This window comes from Cynocephalus volans, chromosome 10 (assembly GCF_027409185.1).
Source record: "Cynocephalus volans isolate mCynVol1 chromosome 10, mCynVol1.pri, whole genome shotgun sequence".
NCBI classification, from domain to species: Eukaryota; Metazoa; Chordata; class Mammalia; order Dermoptera; family Cynocephalidae; genus Cynocephalus; species Cynocephalus volans.
Window position 1 is genome coordinate 117,512,137 of NC_084469.1, and position 17,912 is coordinate 117,530,048.

The window sequence follows — 17,912 nt, forward strand, 5'->3', positions numbered from 1 at the left end:
CTGAGTTTCTCAAGGCTTTTGGACCAGTTGAGATTCTTTGGACTGCAAAAGGCTTTACAGAGGAAGGGAGAAGGCTCTGTCTTATCCAGGTCACTCAAGAATGAGATGACAAAATGATGCCACGTTGGGGGATTCCAGGTCTCTCACACCCTGTGCTGTTCTTCAAGCTGCCTCCAAGACCCCGCCTTCCTGAGCCATCGGCTCCGGGCACCTTGGAATTCTGCCCGGTCCCTGGCAAGGCAAGGAAAACAGGGCTCTGAAGGAAAGCAAATTAAACCATCCATCACTCTGACTGGGAATTAATTAGCAATAACTGCACAATGGGATACATGGCTGAGAGACAGAGAGACCGAGAAACAGAGATGGGGGTGGGAGCAGGGGTACATGGAGAAGGTGTGGAAGTGGATGTCCTGTGCCAACAGCCAGGCCAGAGCCCGCTGCAGACAGGCCCTGGTGGAGAATGAACCTGTGGCAGAAAGTATGTCAGGTTCTGGTAGCCTGATGTATTGCAATGATCAATTATCCTTCCCAGCAGACAGTTGAAACACACGATCCAGTGATCAGTGGACTCTGGACAAATGAATGGCCAAAAACGAACAGGAAGACAACTTGGTAAAAAATCTAAACACAAAGAAAAAGACTGCTAGAAGTGACCAAGCAGAAAAACGAGGTGAAGTGTCTTAAGAGCACCCAACCAGTAACTGGGGATGCAGACAGGGGATTGATAAATATTACTGGTGAGCTGGATTCTAAAAAAGACAAGTTATTTTCAAGGGAGTAAAAATGAAGCTTTTACGGATTTCTCTTCTGCCACAATTGATGCCTCATCCAAGAGACCAGCTCTATAGGTTCCAGAGGGGAAGGATCAGACCTAGAAACCTTGTATCCAGTGGACAAGTAACTTATTTGCAGGGCAACAGGGAGATTTTCAGAAATCAGCAAATCTCTGAAATTTTACCAGATGAGCACCCTTTCTGCAAAGAATGCTTAAGAATTTTTCCTAAATCATCTAGGCTTGAATTAGAGAAAGAATTACTGAATAGAGAAGTTGTGAAAAGAAGACATAATGGTGACCGCTCAAATTAAACATTAAGGTTACAAAGGCAAATTCCTTTTATTTCTAGAGGGAATAGGAAGTGTCTTTTATTAGCTAAGTATAAAAACAGAATTAAGAATGTTAACTTTTTTTCATTAAAAATCACTAGTAAAATGAAAACTAGGATTTTTACCTTCCAATCACATTCAACAATATAAACACAGAGACCATCAAAAGGTAAAAACATGTAAAGACGTGGTCCCAGATTGGATTAAATCAGATCCAACCAGAAACACACCTAAACCAAAGCAGCACAAAGGATTTACAAGAAAAGCCTGTGCAAAGATTCTGTGACCAAATTTGATCAAAAGAACAGGACAAGTTGCAATAACACTATCAAGTTAGAATTTAAATGAGGAAGTATTACACAAGCTGAGACGGGTCAGAATATAATGAATGACAAAAGGGGTGGACAAAACAAGGACATGATATTTTTAAATCTTCAAGCACTAAGAGAGGATATTGCTACAGACACAGCTATGGGGGACTTGATGGATGCAGCCATGTTTTATAAAGCAATTTTGCTATATGTCAAGAGCTTTAAACTGCTTGTATTTTTTAACCCAGTAATTCCCCAATTCTGATAATCTAACCTTAAGAAACAGTGCAAAGCATAGACAAATATGTAAGTTCCAGGGTATTAATTACAGAATTATTCATAATATCAAAAACCTGGAAATAACTAATACGCCCAACAAGAGAGGAAAAATAAGTAAATTTAAATAAGAATATTTAAAATGATGCTCTTGTACAGTTTTAACATGAAAAAAGTTTTAAAATATTAGGTAATAAAGCAGAAAATAATTTTATGTACATGGTATGATATGAAAAATATGAAAGAAACACACATGGAAAAAAGCACAAAGGTAAACTAAAATGTTAACAGTGGTTAGGGGTAGTGAGAATTAGAAGTGATTTGAAATTTTTCTTTCTACGTTTCTCTACTTCCTAAATTTTGCAAATCAAATATGTATGATTTATATAGTAAAAATATTATAACAAAAGTACACACATGAAACAACATAGCTAATAGTATAAAAAGTAAAGCTGTTAGAAATACAAAGCTTATTAAATGCCAAAACACAATTTAGTGTAAGAAATTAGCTCACCATGGTCCCACAGGACAGATAAATTTGACAATAGTAAACAGGGATGCAGAGGGCATTGTCAGGAAAAATTGTGAAAGTCTTTGAAGTGGGCAAAAAGGATTCCTGGGTTTCTCATCTAGTATACTTTCCTGTATTATCTAAGTCTTTCCTTGTTTTAGAGCTACTGTTAAAAGTCTTAAGATGCAGAAAATTTATAATAATTTAAACAATTCTCATCCACAGAAACGCAAATGAATTTTGTCTAGCAGAATGCAACTGATTGATGCCCTGTGGATAGTGACCAGTTTTGCATTTATTCACAAATTCATCTCAGACTTCCTACTTGCCACATATACATATATATGCCTGTGTTCTCTGAATTCTCCTTTGAGCCCATTGTAACATCTTACTGATTCTCACATTAATTAATGAGTTAAAGAAAATATTTGTCATGTCCATTTAACATTTGTAGAAGAAACACAATTCACCTTTTAAAAAAGTTGTCTTTTAATAGCATGTATTTTATAACAAAGCAAGGATAGCTATTTTCAAATCTGATATTCTGCAAGCAAAAGCCACATCTTCTCAAGCACCCATGAGATAGTTATTAAAAACAAATAAGATGTTATATAATGAAGATATCTCAATACATTAGAAAAATAGAGTAGAAACCTCACCGGTCCCTCAATGTTATCGTAACACAATGAAATGAGAAATAAATGAGAACATAAGAGACTATTCAGAGAACTGTGAGAGTGAAAATATTACACATTAAGATGTATGGTTGCCGTGAAAATATCATTCATAGGTAAATTTTTAAAATTTCAAACTTTGTTATCAAAAAAAATTTAAGCATTCCATTTCACACATGAAAAAGAACAGCAAACAACAACAAAAACAAGGAAATGTTGGAAAGAAATAATAATGAGGAACGAAAAATAAATTAGGAAACATCATGAAATTTAAATAAATGTGTCAGAGGCTGGTTATTAGAAACTGCTAATTAAAGTGGGCATACTGTCAAATATAAGGTTTTAAAATGTAGGAAAACAGGATCAAATTTAAAATGAGACCTGATCTATAACAGCAGATATTTTATTGACCTTAATCTGTATTAGGTGCCTGTTTTGTGTCAAACAATGTTTGAGAGTTTTAAAAATAATCTTAAGAACGTACTACGCATAACTGATCATAAAACCGAACATGTCCAGGACAGTTTTGTTTAAAAATATACTAAAATGGACACAAAAAGTAAAAAACTTGACTAAAACCTTGGTTGACCTTAAAATAACTTAAAATAATATCCTCCCCTCTCTCAAGCCTTAGCCCAAGAGTTATGGATAAATTCTTCCTATTTTTGAATAGAAAAATAATTGCATGTTAGAGAAGCTGATTCACATACAGAAAACAATCAAAACCACCTCACAATTCATTCCCAAACTATCATCTGATCTCAGTTCCCACTGGAGACAGAGATAAAATGCTCAGCTAGTGACAAGGACTTGGCAATGTGATAAAAGAATAATGTGCCAATTTGGATTGATGACAGGGAGCTGAGGATTGATTGTTCAATATGAGAGAATCTAAAAATAGAATCCACCCCGTCAATACCTTAGGAAAAGTCATATCATCATTTAAAAATACCAAAAAGGCATTTGAAAAAATTCACTCCCATCTCCTAAGACATAATTTAACAAAGGGAATGCAAAAACATTTCTTCAACATGCCAAAGAAGATTCTAACATAAGAGCTGGTGTTAATATTATAATTAGTGAAGAAACACTAGAGAGATGCACTTGGAAACCAGAAGCAAAACAAGAATGCCTGGTCTGGTGTCATCATGGTGTTTTAGAATCTGGTGAAAGTGCAACAGGACATAACAGTGAAACAGAGAAGCACATGTCAGAAGTGCAGATAACCATACTAATAACAGATGCCGCAATGCATCTCGACAAAAGCAAAGAAGTCGACTAAAATCAATGGATACAAGAAAAGCATTTAGAATAAAAATCAATTAGCTGCATTTCTACAAAGAAACACCAGTTAGCAAATATGCAAGAAAAAGAAATCCCAATCACCTCTGCAATGACCTGCCACTAAAAACTCACCAAAGACCACCCCTGACCTCATCTGTGTATGACTTCTGGGAGCAAAATCTGTAAAGCTGGTCTAAGTTGTACTGGTAGACATTAAGGTCCTTTCCTTGATGGAGAACTACATCATGTTGCTGAACAGCGTGACCAAAGACAGAGGAGCAAGTCGGATGTTATCAACGCCTTGCAACAACATTGCTAGGAAGTGGCCCCATTGCTAGATGAGAAAGCCTGGGTCCAAGGAGGTGGTTTCAATCGCCCTGTCGCCCATGGGTGTATGGGGAGTGGAGCTGGGATTGGCTCCTTTGTCTGGGTGACTCTGAAGTCTAGGAACTTTCCATACTCCTTTCTAATCCACCACCCACCTTGATATGTCAGGATATCAAACAACGGAAAGACAAACAATTATAGGGAGTCAGTCTTATACTGTATTAAAACATACTTTAAAACAACAACTCAAAACAGTATGACATCAGGACACAAATGGAAATGTGGATTAGGCCCAGCTATGTTTGGATATATGGGAAGAAAGGGATTCCCCAACATGTGGTAGGCAGTAACTGAGTAGCATTGGAAAAACATACAAAATTGGTTTTAACCTATGCCTCGGCATACAATAGGAGCCTAATGATAAGAACTAGTACTTGCCTTTGTTCTGTGCCAGGCCCTGTGCTAAGCAGCTTAGAGGCCTTACTTCTCTCAAGGACTCTATAAAGTAGACACTCCCATTTCACAGCTGGAGAAACTGAGGCTCAGAAAGAGAAATCACCAGCTTGGTCCTTCAGCCAGGTCTGGCTGACTTTATCAGCTGAGCTCCCTGGCCTCAGCCAGCAGATGGGGCTGGCCTCTTCTGAGCTCCCGCAGGGCATCAACACAGAGGAGGAGGTGACAGGACCATGGGCAGAGACTTGCAGGCCACATCGGGTCCCTCTCTCCAGAACATGCAGCCCCTTCCCAATATTCCTGACAGTTCCATTGCTCAGCTCATGTCTCCCTGCCTCCCCAGACTCTCATATGATAAATCCCTTGGTCAAGTTCAGAAGCATGCCCCCCCACCCCCACCGCCCCTGCTTCCAGCATCCTAGGCCTGCTGCAGAGGGCATGGGTTCATCAGGTGTAATGCCTGCCCAAGGACCCTTCAGGGCTTAGAGTGACGGGTGCCACCCTTCCTAGGACTCCATCCCAAGATCAGGCCTGATGCTGAGAAAGAGCCTCATGTTCCAAACCAGAGGTCGAATGGACAGGGCCATTCGCCAAGCCACTCCGCTCACTTCACAGCTGACCTCAGCTCCTTCGAGACACCCCAAGCAAAGCCCAGCCCCGAGCCAAGCCCACCCAGCAGCTGTCATTGTAAACCCAGGCACCCTTGGGTGAGGATGCCCGGGAAAATCTGGAACCAAACCAGCACTAAGGCCCTGGACCCCCGGGGCCACCCACACCCGCTGACCTTCTTGGTGTAGCCCATGGCCTTCAGGACAGAGTGGTTCAAGGTCTCCAGGGAGGCCAAGACATCTTCATAGTCCCCCATGTGGTCTACAAAGTAATCTGGGGGAAGGAAGGCAAAGGTCAGGGGTCACAGGGGATTCTGTCCCTCTTACCAGGCCCCCCACCAATCCTGCCCATGCCCCTCACTGCCTCTCCCCTCCTTTGGGCCCTTCTTCCCCCAATCCCCCTCCCACACCCGCATCTTGGTTCCTGCACAGCCAGGCACCTACCGCACAGCTCTTTTGTGTCCACATGGCTGCAGAGAGAGAAAGAGAGAAAGAGAGAGAGAGTGAGTGTCAGGCCTGTCCATGCCCCTCCAAAGTGTGCACGCCCTGTGCACTCTGCAATCCTCACTGCGCCCCTCTTTTCATCCTATGCTGAACTGGCACCATGAGCCCCACTTTACAGATGAGGGAGCAGCAGGTAAATGACCCCCCCATGCTACCCACTCCATTTCTGTTTTCTTTCCCAAAGTCTCCTGACCACATCATGAACAGATAGGAACAAGGGTGGGGCTGCGCCATGGAAAGGGGAGAGAAAGGATGGAGGGCAGGACTATTACAGGCTATTGACAAAACTCATCATCTGACCCACCCCAGGCATCCTTGCCTGCTGGGTCCTGGGGTCTCCGGGCCTCTGGCACAGCCCTCCTCGTCTCATCCTAGCCCCTGGGTCCCACACCCACACCCTCCTTCCTACAGCACGGAGCAGGATCCTGCCCTTTCTCGGGCATGAGAACGCTACTCCCGGTGGTGAGGGTGCACACACCAGCCTCGAGAACAAGATGCCACGGCGGAGCTTACAGAGGCGTACCCTCAGTCAAGGGCCCTGTGTGTCCGGGCAGGTCCTGATAACCCTCCCCTCTCTGGGCCCAGTTCCCTCATGTGATAGAGGAGGAGGCTGGCTGAGGATAGTGTGCTTGTGGAATCCAGGTTCAACGAGATGCTTCTAGATAAAAGGCTTCTGTGACCAAATAAATCTGGGCTCAGACGATGCCAGTGCTCGTCTTCTGCTCATTCAGAGTTCTGACAAGTCCTGCAGAAAAGAAGCCTGCAATTTTGTTTAAACTTGCATTTCACAAATCTTTCTGATTCATGTCAATTGTTTTGGCAGAAAGTCTATTTAGCATACAAGGAGCTGATGTTGTAGCTCACACACCGTGGAAGGCTGAAGAGCAGGTTGAAAGAGTTTTGACCTTCCATAATAGTTAGTCTGCCCTAAACCCCACTCACCCCCATTTACTCTCGTGGTTAAACTCTCAAACCAGTGCCTCTTTCTCTCTCCCCTCTTCCCCCACCTTCCTGCTGGCCCAACACAAAAGCACTGAATGAGAATGAATAAATCAGTGGGCACCTGCCTAGACCCCTTCAAAGCTCCCCAGGAGGCTGCAGGAATAGCTCAGAAACCTCCATCTGGCTCCAGAAACAAAGCCCTCCACTCTTGAGTCTGCAGCCTGAAGCCATTTCTTTAAAGTAACCTTTCCCAGTCAGGAATACCGACTCTATCTGCCCCAATCTGGTCCCCAGCCAATGCCTCTCAGGAAACTCTCTGCCTCAACCTCTGGTCCAGGCCACCATGATACCAGGTCCCTTGCAAATTAGCTTTCTGGTATTTCCTTGTCCAGACCATCTCTAGCCAGTCTCAGGGGATCCCAATTTATCAAATTGCTCCAAGCAGCCCCCGGGGAACTCCGGTCCTTATCACCTGAGTGGGCCTGAAGATGATGACCAGGTAGGGGCTCTGATCTCACCTAAATGGGGATGAGGAGGGGGCTCAGGCTTCATCCTGTCTGGGGAATCCCAAGGAAAGGGTGAGATGGAGTTAAGGTTGGCAAACGGTCAAGGGTAAATTTGAGTAGGGTGTGCACTTGATTTACAGATGGGTTGGAGACAGATATGGCTGATTCTGAGATGCAGGTTGGGTTATGACTGGGTTGGAGAAAAGGTTTAATTAGGTCCAAGGGTAGGAAGTAGGGTGAGGGTTAGAGTTAGGATTAGTAGATTTAGTACGTGGTTCCATTTTGGTTTAAAATGGGCATTAGTGTTAAGGTGAGGCTCAACCCCTCAGTTACCGTTGGGATCGGGAGAAAGCACAAGGTGTTAGGGTTGGGGTCGGAGTCTGACTGGGTGGAGTGAGCAGAAGGATGAAATCATTGCCAAATTCCCATTTTTGTTATCCTGTGTATCCTGTGCAGAATCGGGGTTCTCTCCTTGCTTAGCCATGTGTGCTCAGAAAAGACAAACTTGCGATAGTAGCCAGTGCAATATCAATTTGCCCACTCCCCAACACATGAGGGGCAGTGAAGGCCAAACAGAGCTGACTTTTGGATTAGCAAGTTTGGGAATCTTCAGGTCTCCTGCCCCCTGCTCCTAGATCAGAAGGAGGATGCCTCCCTCACAGGACCCCCCGCACCCCTGCTCTGACAACCAGGACTTGGGCTCACTTGGTGTTGTCGGAGTCAATTGCGTGGAAGAGATCCTCGAGTTCTTTCTCATTGAGGACACCATCTGCAAAGAAGAGCTGGAATTCCTCCAAGGACAGCTTCCCATCATCTGCGAGGAAGGAAGAAGAGAGAGGCCAGTGCATACACAGCCCCCAAATCCGGGCAATTCCCCAGCAAACAGATAAACACAGATAATCTCTTTTCACTTAGCCAATTCCCAAACTAAACTCCAATCTCTGCCCACCTAGCTAATTCCCATATTAACCAGTAAAGTCCAGTCCACAGAGCATCACTGACTCATCCAGCTAATCCCCAAACCAACAGACAAGTGCCTATTTACAGATAATCCCCAAATCAAACAAAGAACACACCAGCTAGGTTACGGGGACTCACTATGTACCAGACATTTTACGTGCATTCAACAAATTTAGAGTATCTGCTCCCTGCCAGGCAATCTTCTCTCATTCAATTCAGAAAAGCACTTGGAGGTAGGTGCTATTTAAGGGAGCTCAATTTTGGTCATGTGCCCAATGTAACACCACTGGTAAGAGGTAGATCCAAAGCCAGGCAGCCTGGTGAACCACCTCACTCTATTGCTTCCGAATGCCCACGTCTCCCCACATTGAAATCACTCCAACCCCAGAACCTAAGTCCTGACCCTGGGAGTGGGAACAACTTCTCTCTCCTCTGCCTCACCTGTACAGCAAACTCCAGGCCTTTCCCTGAGGCGGCTTTTGTGTGGTCAGACATAAGACACCTGCCAAGGGTTGGCATGGAGTTCTTACTGTCACCTTGTCTCCCAGGCCACAGATGCAGCCATCAAGATGCCCAGCACTGCCCAGGCCTCCATCCAGGCTGGAGGCTGTGGTTCTGGGATGCTGAGGGGGACCCCACAACTGAGCCATGCCCCCTGTTCCTCTTGCTCCTGTCCCTCGGTCTCACCCTCTTCTCTCTCCATCTGCGATTGCTCTGGGCACCAGTATCGCTGGGGGCACTTTGGGCCCTACTAGGAAGGTCTTCTGCGTTCGGGTCAGATTGGGCTACTGAGGGAGGTGGCTCGAGCAGATCAGTGACTCCAGGAAAAGCAGTCCCCAAGCTTCTACCCTCAGCTTCTCCCACCTGGACAAACCTGCTGAGCAAACTCCAGCAAGCCAACCCCCACCCCCACTCCCGTCCTGCAGCCACCACCCTGTCCCCAAGGATCTAAGAAAATCACACATGCTCCACCTGAAGGGAAACTATGTCTGTGAGAAGCAGTGGAGGTCAGGGAGAAGGGTTAACCCATGACAGCATCTCCTGGCCCCACCCTTTCTACATGGACCCCTTCCTTTACTTCCAGAGAGTCTGCAATCATGGCCAGGTGCTTGGGACAGGGACCCCCGCGAGTCCACGTGGCACTTTCATGCGGATTAAAAAGAGATGTGCCTTCCTGCAGTGGGGGCAATGGAGCCCAGCGTCAGGGCACGTGGGCAGGGAGTGGAATGCAGCCTGGATTTGGGGCCTTCCATTCCCTCATGTGTGTATCCTAGTGCAGGGCACAACCCACCCAACCACACACGCCAGACCTATATGGCTTCAGACCGAAAGCCATTAAACTTTAAAGGCTCTAGTGCTTCTGTCTCTACTCCCAGCAGCTCTGCCCAGGTTCAAAGTAAGGAAAGAGTACAAGCTCAGGAGAGCGGGGTTCTCAGACCTGGCTGTGGTTTCACCCCACATGATTTCTCTCTGGACCCATCAGGCATGAAGTGGCAGGGGCTGGGAGAGAGAGAATATGAACGTGGGTGTGCATGGGTGGCTAGGGCAACATCCCGATATAACTCCGACATCCTGGCCCAAGTTTCAAGGTAACGGAGAGAGCATTGCAACTTTCAAAAACAAGACCAAAAAAAAAAAAAAAAACCACCAAAGCAACCCCACATACATAAACAAAAGACTCCAAAACCAACCATGAAAATCCACAAAATCAGCTGTGAGATACATGAAATCCAAGTTTTGCCTCTGTATTCTGGGACACAGGAGACTTCTTAAGTTTCTCTGGCAAGACTGAAGATAAAAACCAGGAGTCCCATCACAGAATAGCAATCAATACATGGGGCTCTTTCCATGTGATCACTCCTTTAGTCTTCGTAACACCCATGATGTTGGTAGTACTATCACCCATATTTTACAGAAGGGTAAACTGAGGCACAGAGCCATTAGGAGACTTGCCCCGGTCCTACAGTGGAGTTTGAATCGGGCCATCTGACTCCTGAGTCCAACCCAGCACATCCCGCCCCCACCCGTTTTGGTGAGGGACAGGGAATCCCAGCCCGCCCCACCCCCCAGCCTCTCTCTGGCTGCCTCCATCTCCTCTGCCTGTCTAGGCACCTCAGTCCCCTCTGCACCCAGGGACAATAGGCAGAGAGGCCCACTAGGTCCCCTCATCACAAAGCCTTCTCAGCTGACATTTACCCTGAATGTCCCACCACAGGCCTAATGAACTCATATTGGCTAATGAGAGAAAAACATCCCCTGCCCAGGCCTCTGGTCCAATTAGAGGAGCCAAGTGGCCCTGGCACCTCCACTTCCGGCAGAGACCCGAGTGGGGCATTTGCAGGTGTCTGTGCTAATTAGCACGAGCTCAGCCTGTCACTGTGACCTTTCAAATGCCAAGAGCCTGTTATCATCCCTGTCCCTGGAGAGAAACACTGTCTGCACCCCTCTGCCAGCTGCCACATGCCGCCCTTCTGGGCTTATACACCAGGCTGCCAGGCCAGCCCCTCGCTCTAACATCCCCCTCAGGACTGCACGTCCCGTGTCCACCACAGCCTCCACAATGGGATAGGCCCGAGCTTTTGCTCTGTAATCTCTATAGCTGCAACCCGCAGCCTGGGGCCCAGTTTGAGACCACACTCGCATCTGCCATCCCCGAGGCTCCTCTCAGTCCACCCCTGGATGCCCAGACAGGGCCAGCATCGGCTTGTGTTAAACAATCATGTGTGTGTGCTCGTGCGCCCATGTGCATGGATACCATGTCTGCAGCTGTACCCACTCCTCCATACACCTGTCCTCATACCTGCACGCACACCTGCTTCCAGGGCTGCTCCATGCCCACTCCCATTCCCACACCTACACAATGCTTTCAAACTGCTGGGTTGAATCAGAACCACTGCCCCTGATCACCTGAAAAACATCACCTGCCCTCTCCAAACCTTGTTTTTGTCTTCTGGAAAAAGCGGGGAGGGCTGAGACTTCCTATCCCAGCAGGATCATAGTGAAGATCTGAGGAGAAAGTCCATTTAAGTCTTGGTGCGTGATAGATGGTTAATGACTGCTGGCAGCACCCCCAGATGGTCAGCTCCCCGCTGAGCACAGGGTAGAAATCAAACACCCGTTGACAAGCCAAGCTAGCAGAGGCCCGGAACAGGGGCATTTGCCAGGGCATTCAATGCCTATCAACTGATTTATTCCAAGCTAGGAGCTCAACTCTCTACCCTCAGACAGCGCTCTAGGTAGGTTCCGCTATTATCATTCCCGTTTACAGATGGGGAAACTGAGGCCCAGGAGTTTGGTGGCTTGCCTGAGGTCAGCACTGGTAAGAGACCGAGTCAAGACGTGAACTCAGGGAGTCAGGCGCCGGAGGGGACAGAGGAGGGGCCCAGCCTCACCTCCCACAGCAACCGACATCTCACACCCGCAGTAACCCTGGTGACAGCCCCCCATGGCCATGTAGTGATGGCTGGGGGGACTGAAGACCTACGGGGGAGGGGTGGGCTCAGCCTCTGTGGGGGCCACAGGAGTGAAATTGAGGATCCCCACAGCTGTGCTCAGGGGGAGGAAGGAAACGTGGCGCCTCCCACCCACTCGTACACACTGCAATGGCACCTAAGGAGCCGCACAGAGAGCCACATGTGCACACACACGTGCAACACGCTCAGGTCCATGGCAGCAGTTACAGAGGCACATGCACACTCCGTAGCAGGTGGGGAGAGTGAATCCATCAACTGTACAGATGTTTACTGAGGACTCAGGACAGGGGACAAGCCCAAAGCCCTACCCGTAAAGACCTCACAACCTGCTGGAGGAGCCTGGCCAGCACACGGGCAAGGATCTTGCCACCCCACATAAGCGGATAGGCCCTGGGACCCCTGTCAGCTCATCTTTAAGGTGTTTTAGGCCACGGTGCTACTACTGTTTTTTTGAGTGACACTTAATCTCCCCCGCATCCCCCTCTTTCCTCCTTCCTACAGAATGGCTGTTGATGGTGCTTCACCCCAGAGGCCTAGGAGGGTCGCCATCACCCCCAGGCAATTCCAGCCTGGACCCGAACACCTGCCCTCCCATCCCCAAAGCCTCCCATTTCATCCCCCAACAGCCACTGGGGGCAATTCAACAGTAACCCCAGGGACGAGGCAGGGTGCTGGGGGCCCAGGCCAGAGCTGCCATTCTGAACTCCAGCTGCGCAGGACAGGAACCAGAACTGGAGGTGTTGGGACCCAGCACCCGGGGGGCGGGGGCAGGTGACAGGGTCTCTGTTTCCTACTCTTTCCCCAGCACAGGCTTGGGACTCGAGGGACTCGACGGGTGTTTTCTCAGTGAATGAAGAAACAAACATGGAGCACCTCTTGATTCTCTTTAAAAACGTCTGTCACCCACATCTCCTCCCTGGCTTTTCCCAAAAGCCCAGGGAATGGGGCAGGGCAAGCGTTACCATCCTACTTTACAGATGGGGAAAATGAGGCTGGAGGTGACACCTGCCTTGGTTAAAATCCACAAAGAGTTGCATTGAGCCTGATGACAACTATGGTATTTATAATAACATAACTTTTTTTGTGATTTTATTCATCTCCACTGTGAGGCTCAGATGCGCCTTTGTAAACGTCCTTATTCTCAAGCCCCTAGCCTTCCTCCGGTGAGTGGAGCCTTTTCAAGAAGTCAGGAGGAGTGGAGTGCCCAGACACCTTGGCCATGATGATGTGCTGCTCACAGGGTTAGGGAGGCTGAGAGAGATGGGAAAAGGGCTGGGGATCTGCAGGAGAGCCTCAGCTTCCTTCACGCAGCTGGGCAACCCTGGGGCAAGTCACTTAACCTCTCTGGCCCACCACTCTGTGGATAAAACAGGGGCAACAGCACCAACTGCACCGGGTCGCTTATGAGGAGGAAGTGCACCAAGGCCTATGGAGGGCCTAAAGGGAGGCTGGGGGCTTCCTTTAAAGGGTGGTCTCTGGGCCCCAGCCTGGCCCACCCTGGTCCAGCCCAGCTGCATGGAGGATAAAGCACACCAGGCACCTACTGGGCAAGGCCCCGTTCTTGGCGTTGCAGAACCAGCTCGCTGACTCGGCATCCCTACCATGTAGGAGCTGTTATGATTCCCATCTTACTGAGAAACCAAGGCACAGAGCAGCGCCAGGCTTTGGCCTTCTGACTTCAGAGTCCTGTGCTCTTAAGCTTTAGGTTCAAGGTTGCCCATGTCTCCTACCCCCTGATCCTTTCCCCCTGAAGTGTCTGGATGGAAAGAGCCAGGTCCTTGGTCAGCAGAGGGTAACTCACCATTTTTGTCCGCACGGCGGAAAATCTGCAGAGAAGAGAGGTCGAGTCAGCTCTGGGCTGGGGAGGGGCAGGCACCCTCCTACGATTTCTGACCTGACCCAGTACAGAGATCCCTCTCCTCTCCCAAGAGCAGCTCTGGGCCTGGGAAAGCTGAGATTCCCGCCGCCCCCCTCCCCCTCCCCCCCGCCTCCTCCTGGGGAGGAGACCCTCGGGCTGGAATCCAGGGAGGGGGAGGGACGTTTCAGGCAACGGCCCTCCCAGCCACCCGCAGCTGAAGCAGCCACTGTTCCCTCCTGTGCCGCCAGCCTGTGCACAGCCACAGCGACAGACACACATGTGCGCCTGCACGCTCACACCCACGCCCGTCCCTGCAGGTGCACGTCCACAGCCATCGCTCCACGCAGCTTCGCCCACGGCCCAACGCTCAGTCACACACAAGCCCACTTGGAGTTTGTGTCCCATGGACAGCCACAGCCTTTACCACCGTGCTCCTTCCACACTCCGCGGGTTTCCCCAGGGAGGCTGGGTTAAGTCTGAAGGGAGGTGCCCAAGGGGCCTGGTGAGGGGACCAGCCAAGGGCTGGACTGCATTACTCTTGGGGTGGGGGAGAAGCAGGCACCAGGACCCAGGAAACCAGCTGCAGACAGGTTCTAGCCGCATCAGTCAGGGATGGGAGAGCAGGCTACCCAACCCCAGCCTGAACTTGGGGACAAGGTAACTCCTTCCCTGGCATTTCCAGTGACACGTGCATACCTGGGGCAGGCCATTCTGCATCCCTCAAGGTTAGGTGGGTGCTTTGTGCTCAGGGCTGGAGCCCAGATGGGGCTCTAGGGCAGCCGTTCCTCCCCTTCCACCACACGACAATTGCCTGCGGAGCTTGAGGAGCATGGACCCCCCCCATCCCCACTCCCAAGCTGAGGCCACACCCCAGGGCAACAAGATCAGCCTCTCTGGGACAGACCCAGGTAACAGCATTTTTAAAGCTTCCCAGGTACCATCAGAGTTGATGCCTGTGTGCTCAGACCTTGCTGTTTGTAGAGGCTTGAGGTTCTGTAGCATCTCACCTGGGAGCTTGTTAGAAATGCACCCCAGACCCACCGAATCAGAACCTGCATTTTAACTAGACCCCCAGGGGATTAATTCCCCAGCACATTAAAGTCTGAGAAGACCTCAGGGCATGAAGTGGCTCCCACCCCAGTCTAACTGGCTTATTTTAGCAAGGAGGAAACTGAGGCCCAGGGAGGGGCAGCAACATGCTCCCCCATGTTTTCCCAGACACCAGGGAGGTGTGACTGGGAAGAGGTAAACCATGCAAGAAGTACTACACTCTTTAACCATCCCATCTTTGGTCCTTGCCCTGGGGCAAAGGACAGATGGCCCTCCACATCCCATATCCCTGCAAGCAATGGGGTAGGGGCACCCTTGGCCATTAACAGGCACCTGGGTGGTCAAGCTAAAGCTGCAGCTCGGGAAGGGCTTCCCAAACGTTGCCCTCCCCCTGGCTGGACCCTGAGTCCTGGGTGCCCCGGCTCAGGTAGAAGGAGCAGCAGTTATCAGATCATCCAGGCATACCCAGCCTGGGAACCCCACACTCCTGCTCCTAACTGGGAAAATTCCTCGAGGCTGGGGTCCCAAGCTGGGTACTCCCAGGTTCCCCCAAAGCCTGAGTGTTCAACAATGAATGACATGGCCACTGCTGACATCTGGTGGCGCTGGCTCCAGGGGTCTGCAAGAGCAACACCCCACTCCCTCGCTCCACCTCGCAGAGGAGGACATGGAGGCTCAGTGTCCGCACAGGGCCAGCTTGAGGAGGACTCGGAGCCCACTTCCATCACTGCTGGAGAGGAGGCAGGACGGGCCTGGGCAAAGGCAGGCCTGAGTCTGTGGGGCCTCAGCCCAGGACTTTCAGCTGTGTACTCTGCTGGGGTCCTGAGAGAGGACAGCTGTGCAAGTGTGTGTCTCGCTGTGTGTGTGTGTGTGTGTGTTTGGGGGCACCAGAGCTCCCCCTGCTCTGTCCAGCCCTCCCCACCCAGACCTGACTATGGATTGCAGGAGCACAGAAGAGGAGAGAGGGAGAGAGGGAATCCAGGCTCCTCATGCTCCCAGGGGTGGGTAGCACACATGTACACACTCGCACACACACAGAAACACACTCATATCTCTCCCAGAAGCCCACGACACACGCGGAGGCGCCCCAGCCCCCACACGCTGCACACACCCCCAAGATTCCCCCAGTGCCTACAGCTCTCTGCAAGAAGTCCCCCACCCCTAAGCCATCCACCCTCCCAGGTGGGGTGGGCAGAAGGGGGCGGTGGGCTTCCCAGACGTGGGTGGCTTGGGTCCCAGAGAAGCTAGGAGGGGTCCATGAAGAAGACCTAGTTCTTGGTAGTGAAGGGTGGGAGTGGGGAAGGGAATGGAAGACGGAAGGGGGTTCAAAGAGGAGTTGGGGTGGGGAAGCCCAGAGGGGTCCAGGCCCAGGGCTGATGGGCGAAGGTTCTGGTTCTGCGGAAAGACAGATAGGAAGATAGCAGGTGGGGAGGGGGCTTCACTTTTAAAGTGACGGTGTCTGGGGGCAAAGGGTTTTTGGGGATGAGATTAGAAGGGTTCAGGGTCTAGAGCACAGAGGTGGGGCCCAGAGCTAGGCGTTGCTGGGGGTCTCAGAAAAGTATCGCTGTGGGCAGGGATCCGGGGTGGAGAGGAGGAGGGGGCTGGTGGGCGGCGGCCGGGGGGTGGGAGCTTTGGCTAAGGACAAAAGTAGGGGGAAGTGGCCGGATCCGAGGGGCTCAAGGGTCCTGGCTGCGGGAAGGCGGGGATCCCGAGAAGTGTACAGAGGGACGGAAGGGAGGAGGGTCTTCCCGGTCCAGGGACGAGAGAGGACTGGGGTGGAGACCGTCCCCGGACGTGGAGGTACTGGGGACTCGCGCTCAGGGACGCGGAGGAGTGGGTGAAGGTCCTGCCTCGTGGGGTCACCGAGGGGGATGGGCAGGGGGGGTGTCCCCCGTCAGGGAGAAGGGGGGCTCCGGGTCCCGGCCGGGACGGGGCAGGGCGGCGTCGGGGTCCCCCGCTGGGGGGCGGGGGTCTCCTGGTCCCGGCCGGCGCGTACTCACGTCCAGGATGACGGCGGTGCCCCCGCGAGGCGAGGCGGGGCCGGGGCCGGGGTCGGCGGCGGGGCCGGCGGGGGCGTCGGGGGCCAGCGGCGCCCGGGGCTCGCCCATCCTGGCGCCCACCCAGCGCAGCAGCCCGCCCAGCGCCCGGCCCTGCGGCGGCGGCTCCCGGAGCAGCCTGTGCGCGCCGGCCCTGCACAGGCGCGCCGCCCGCTCGCACATCGCGCCGCGCCCGCCGCCGCCGCCCGGAAGCCCGCCGACCCCCGCCCGGCCCGCGGCCCGCCCCCGCGCGACCCCCTCCCCGGCGCCGCCCGCCGCCCGCGCCGCCCCGCCCTCCTCCCGCTGCCCCCGCGGACACCGCGGACACCACGGGGACGGGCCGGAGCCCGGCGACGGGGCGGGGGGGTGGGGTGCGCGCTCCGCCTGGACCCCGAGCCGCGTGTCCGCCGCCCCCACCCCCGCCGGAGGGGCGCGGCAGCGGGGGGCTGCCCCCAGGGTCGCGGGGGCTGGTGACTGGACCCCGGCCCCGGCTGCGGCGGGGGCTGCCCCCTAGGCGTGGGGTGAGTGGGGGTCTGACTGCAGAGGGGGGTCGTTCCTAGGGGGCTACCTGCCGAAAGTCTCCCGCAGGCCTCACCCCCCCAAAATGTCCCTCCCGCATCCGTAGGGCTGCTGCAGGGGGCCGGAGCGCGGGAGTCCAGCGAGCCCGGAGCGCCCTCTGCCGGCACAAGCTCCGGGGATCAGCGCCCACGCGCCCCGGCTCGCCTAGCACCCCTGCGGGCACCCACCCTTCCCTCCTGCGGGCGTGCACGCCCCCCCAGACCTCCCCCTTCCATTACACAATGCCCAAAACCAATCTTCGCCCCAGAACACCTTCTTTCCTTCACACTCCATCCATCCATCCGTCTGTCCATGCATACGTGCATGCATCCATCTAAAGGATTACTTAAAAGGAGAGAGCCCATTAGGCGCCAGGCCTGGTTCTAGGCGCTGGGTTCCTATAACAGGCAAAACAGACCGGGTCCTAGGCCTCTTGGAACCTACAGCCAAGTGGGCGGTGCCAGACACAAATGAAAA

General features: G+C 51.7%; 1 protein-coding gene across 2 annotated transcripts in view; it reads right to left on the reverse strand.

Moving 5' to 3' along the window:
- The window catches only part of NECAB2 (N-terminal EF-hand calcium binding protein 2), a 30,425-nt gene extending 13,365 nt beyond the window's left edge, over positions 1-17,060 (reverse strand). For both annotated transcript variants that reach the window (XM_063113122.1, XM_063113121.1), the window contains exons 1-5: positions 16,842-17,060; positions 13,735-13,759; positions 8,206-8,314; positions 5,993-6,018; positions 5,725-5,822 (exon numbers count right to left, since the gene is read on the reverse strand). In XM_063113122.1, coding sequence (XP_062969192.1) covers positions 5,725-5,822; positions 5,993-6,018; positions 8,206-8,314; positions 13,735-13,759; positions 16,842-17,060 — 477 coding nt within the window. The remainder of the gene's footprint in view (positions 1-5,724; positions 5,823-5,992; positions 6,019-8,205; positions 8,315-13,734; positions 13,760-16,841) is intronic.
- Positions 17,061-17,912: the final 852 nt, after the last annotated feature.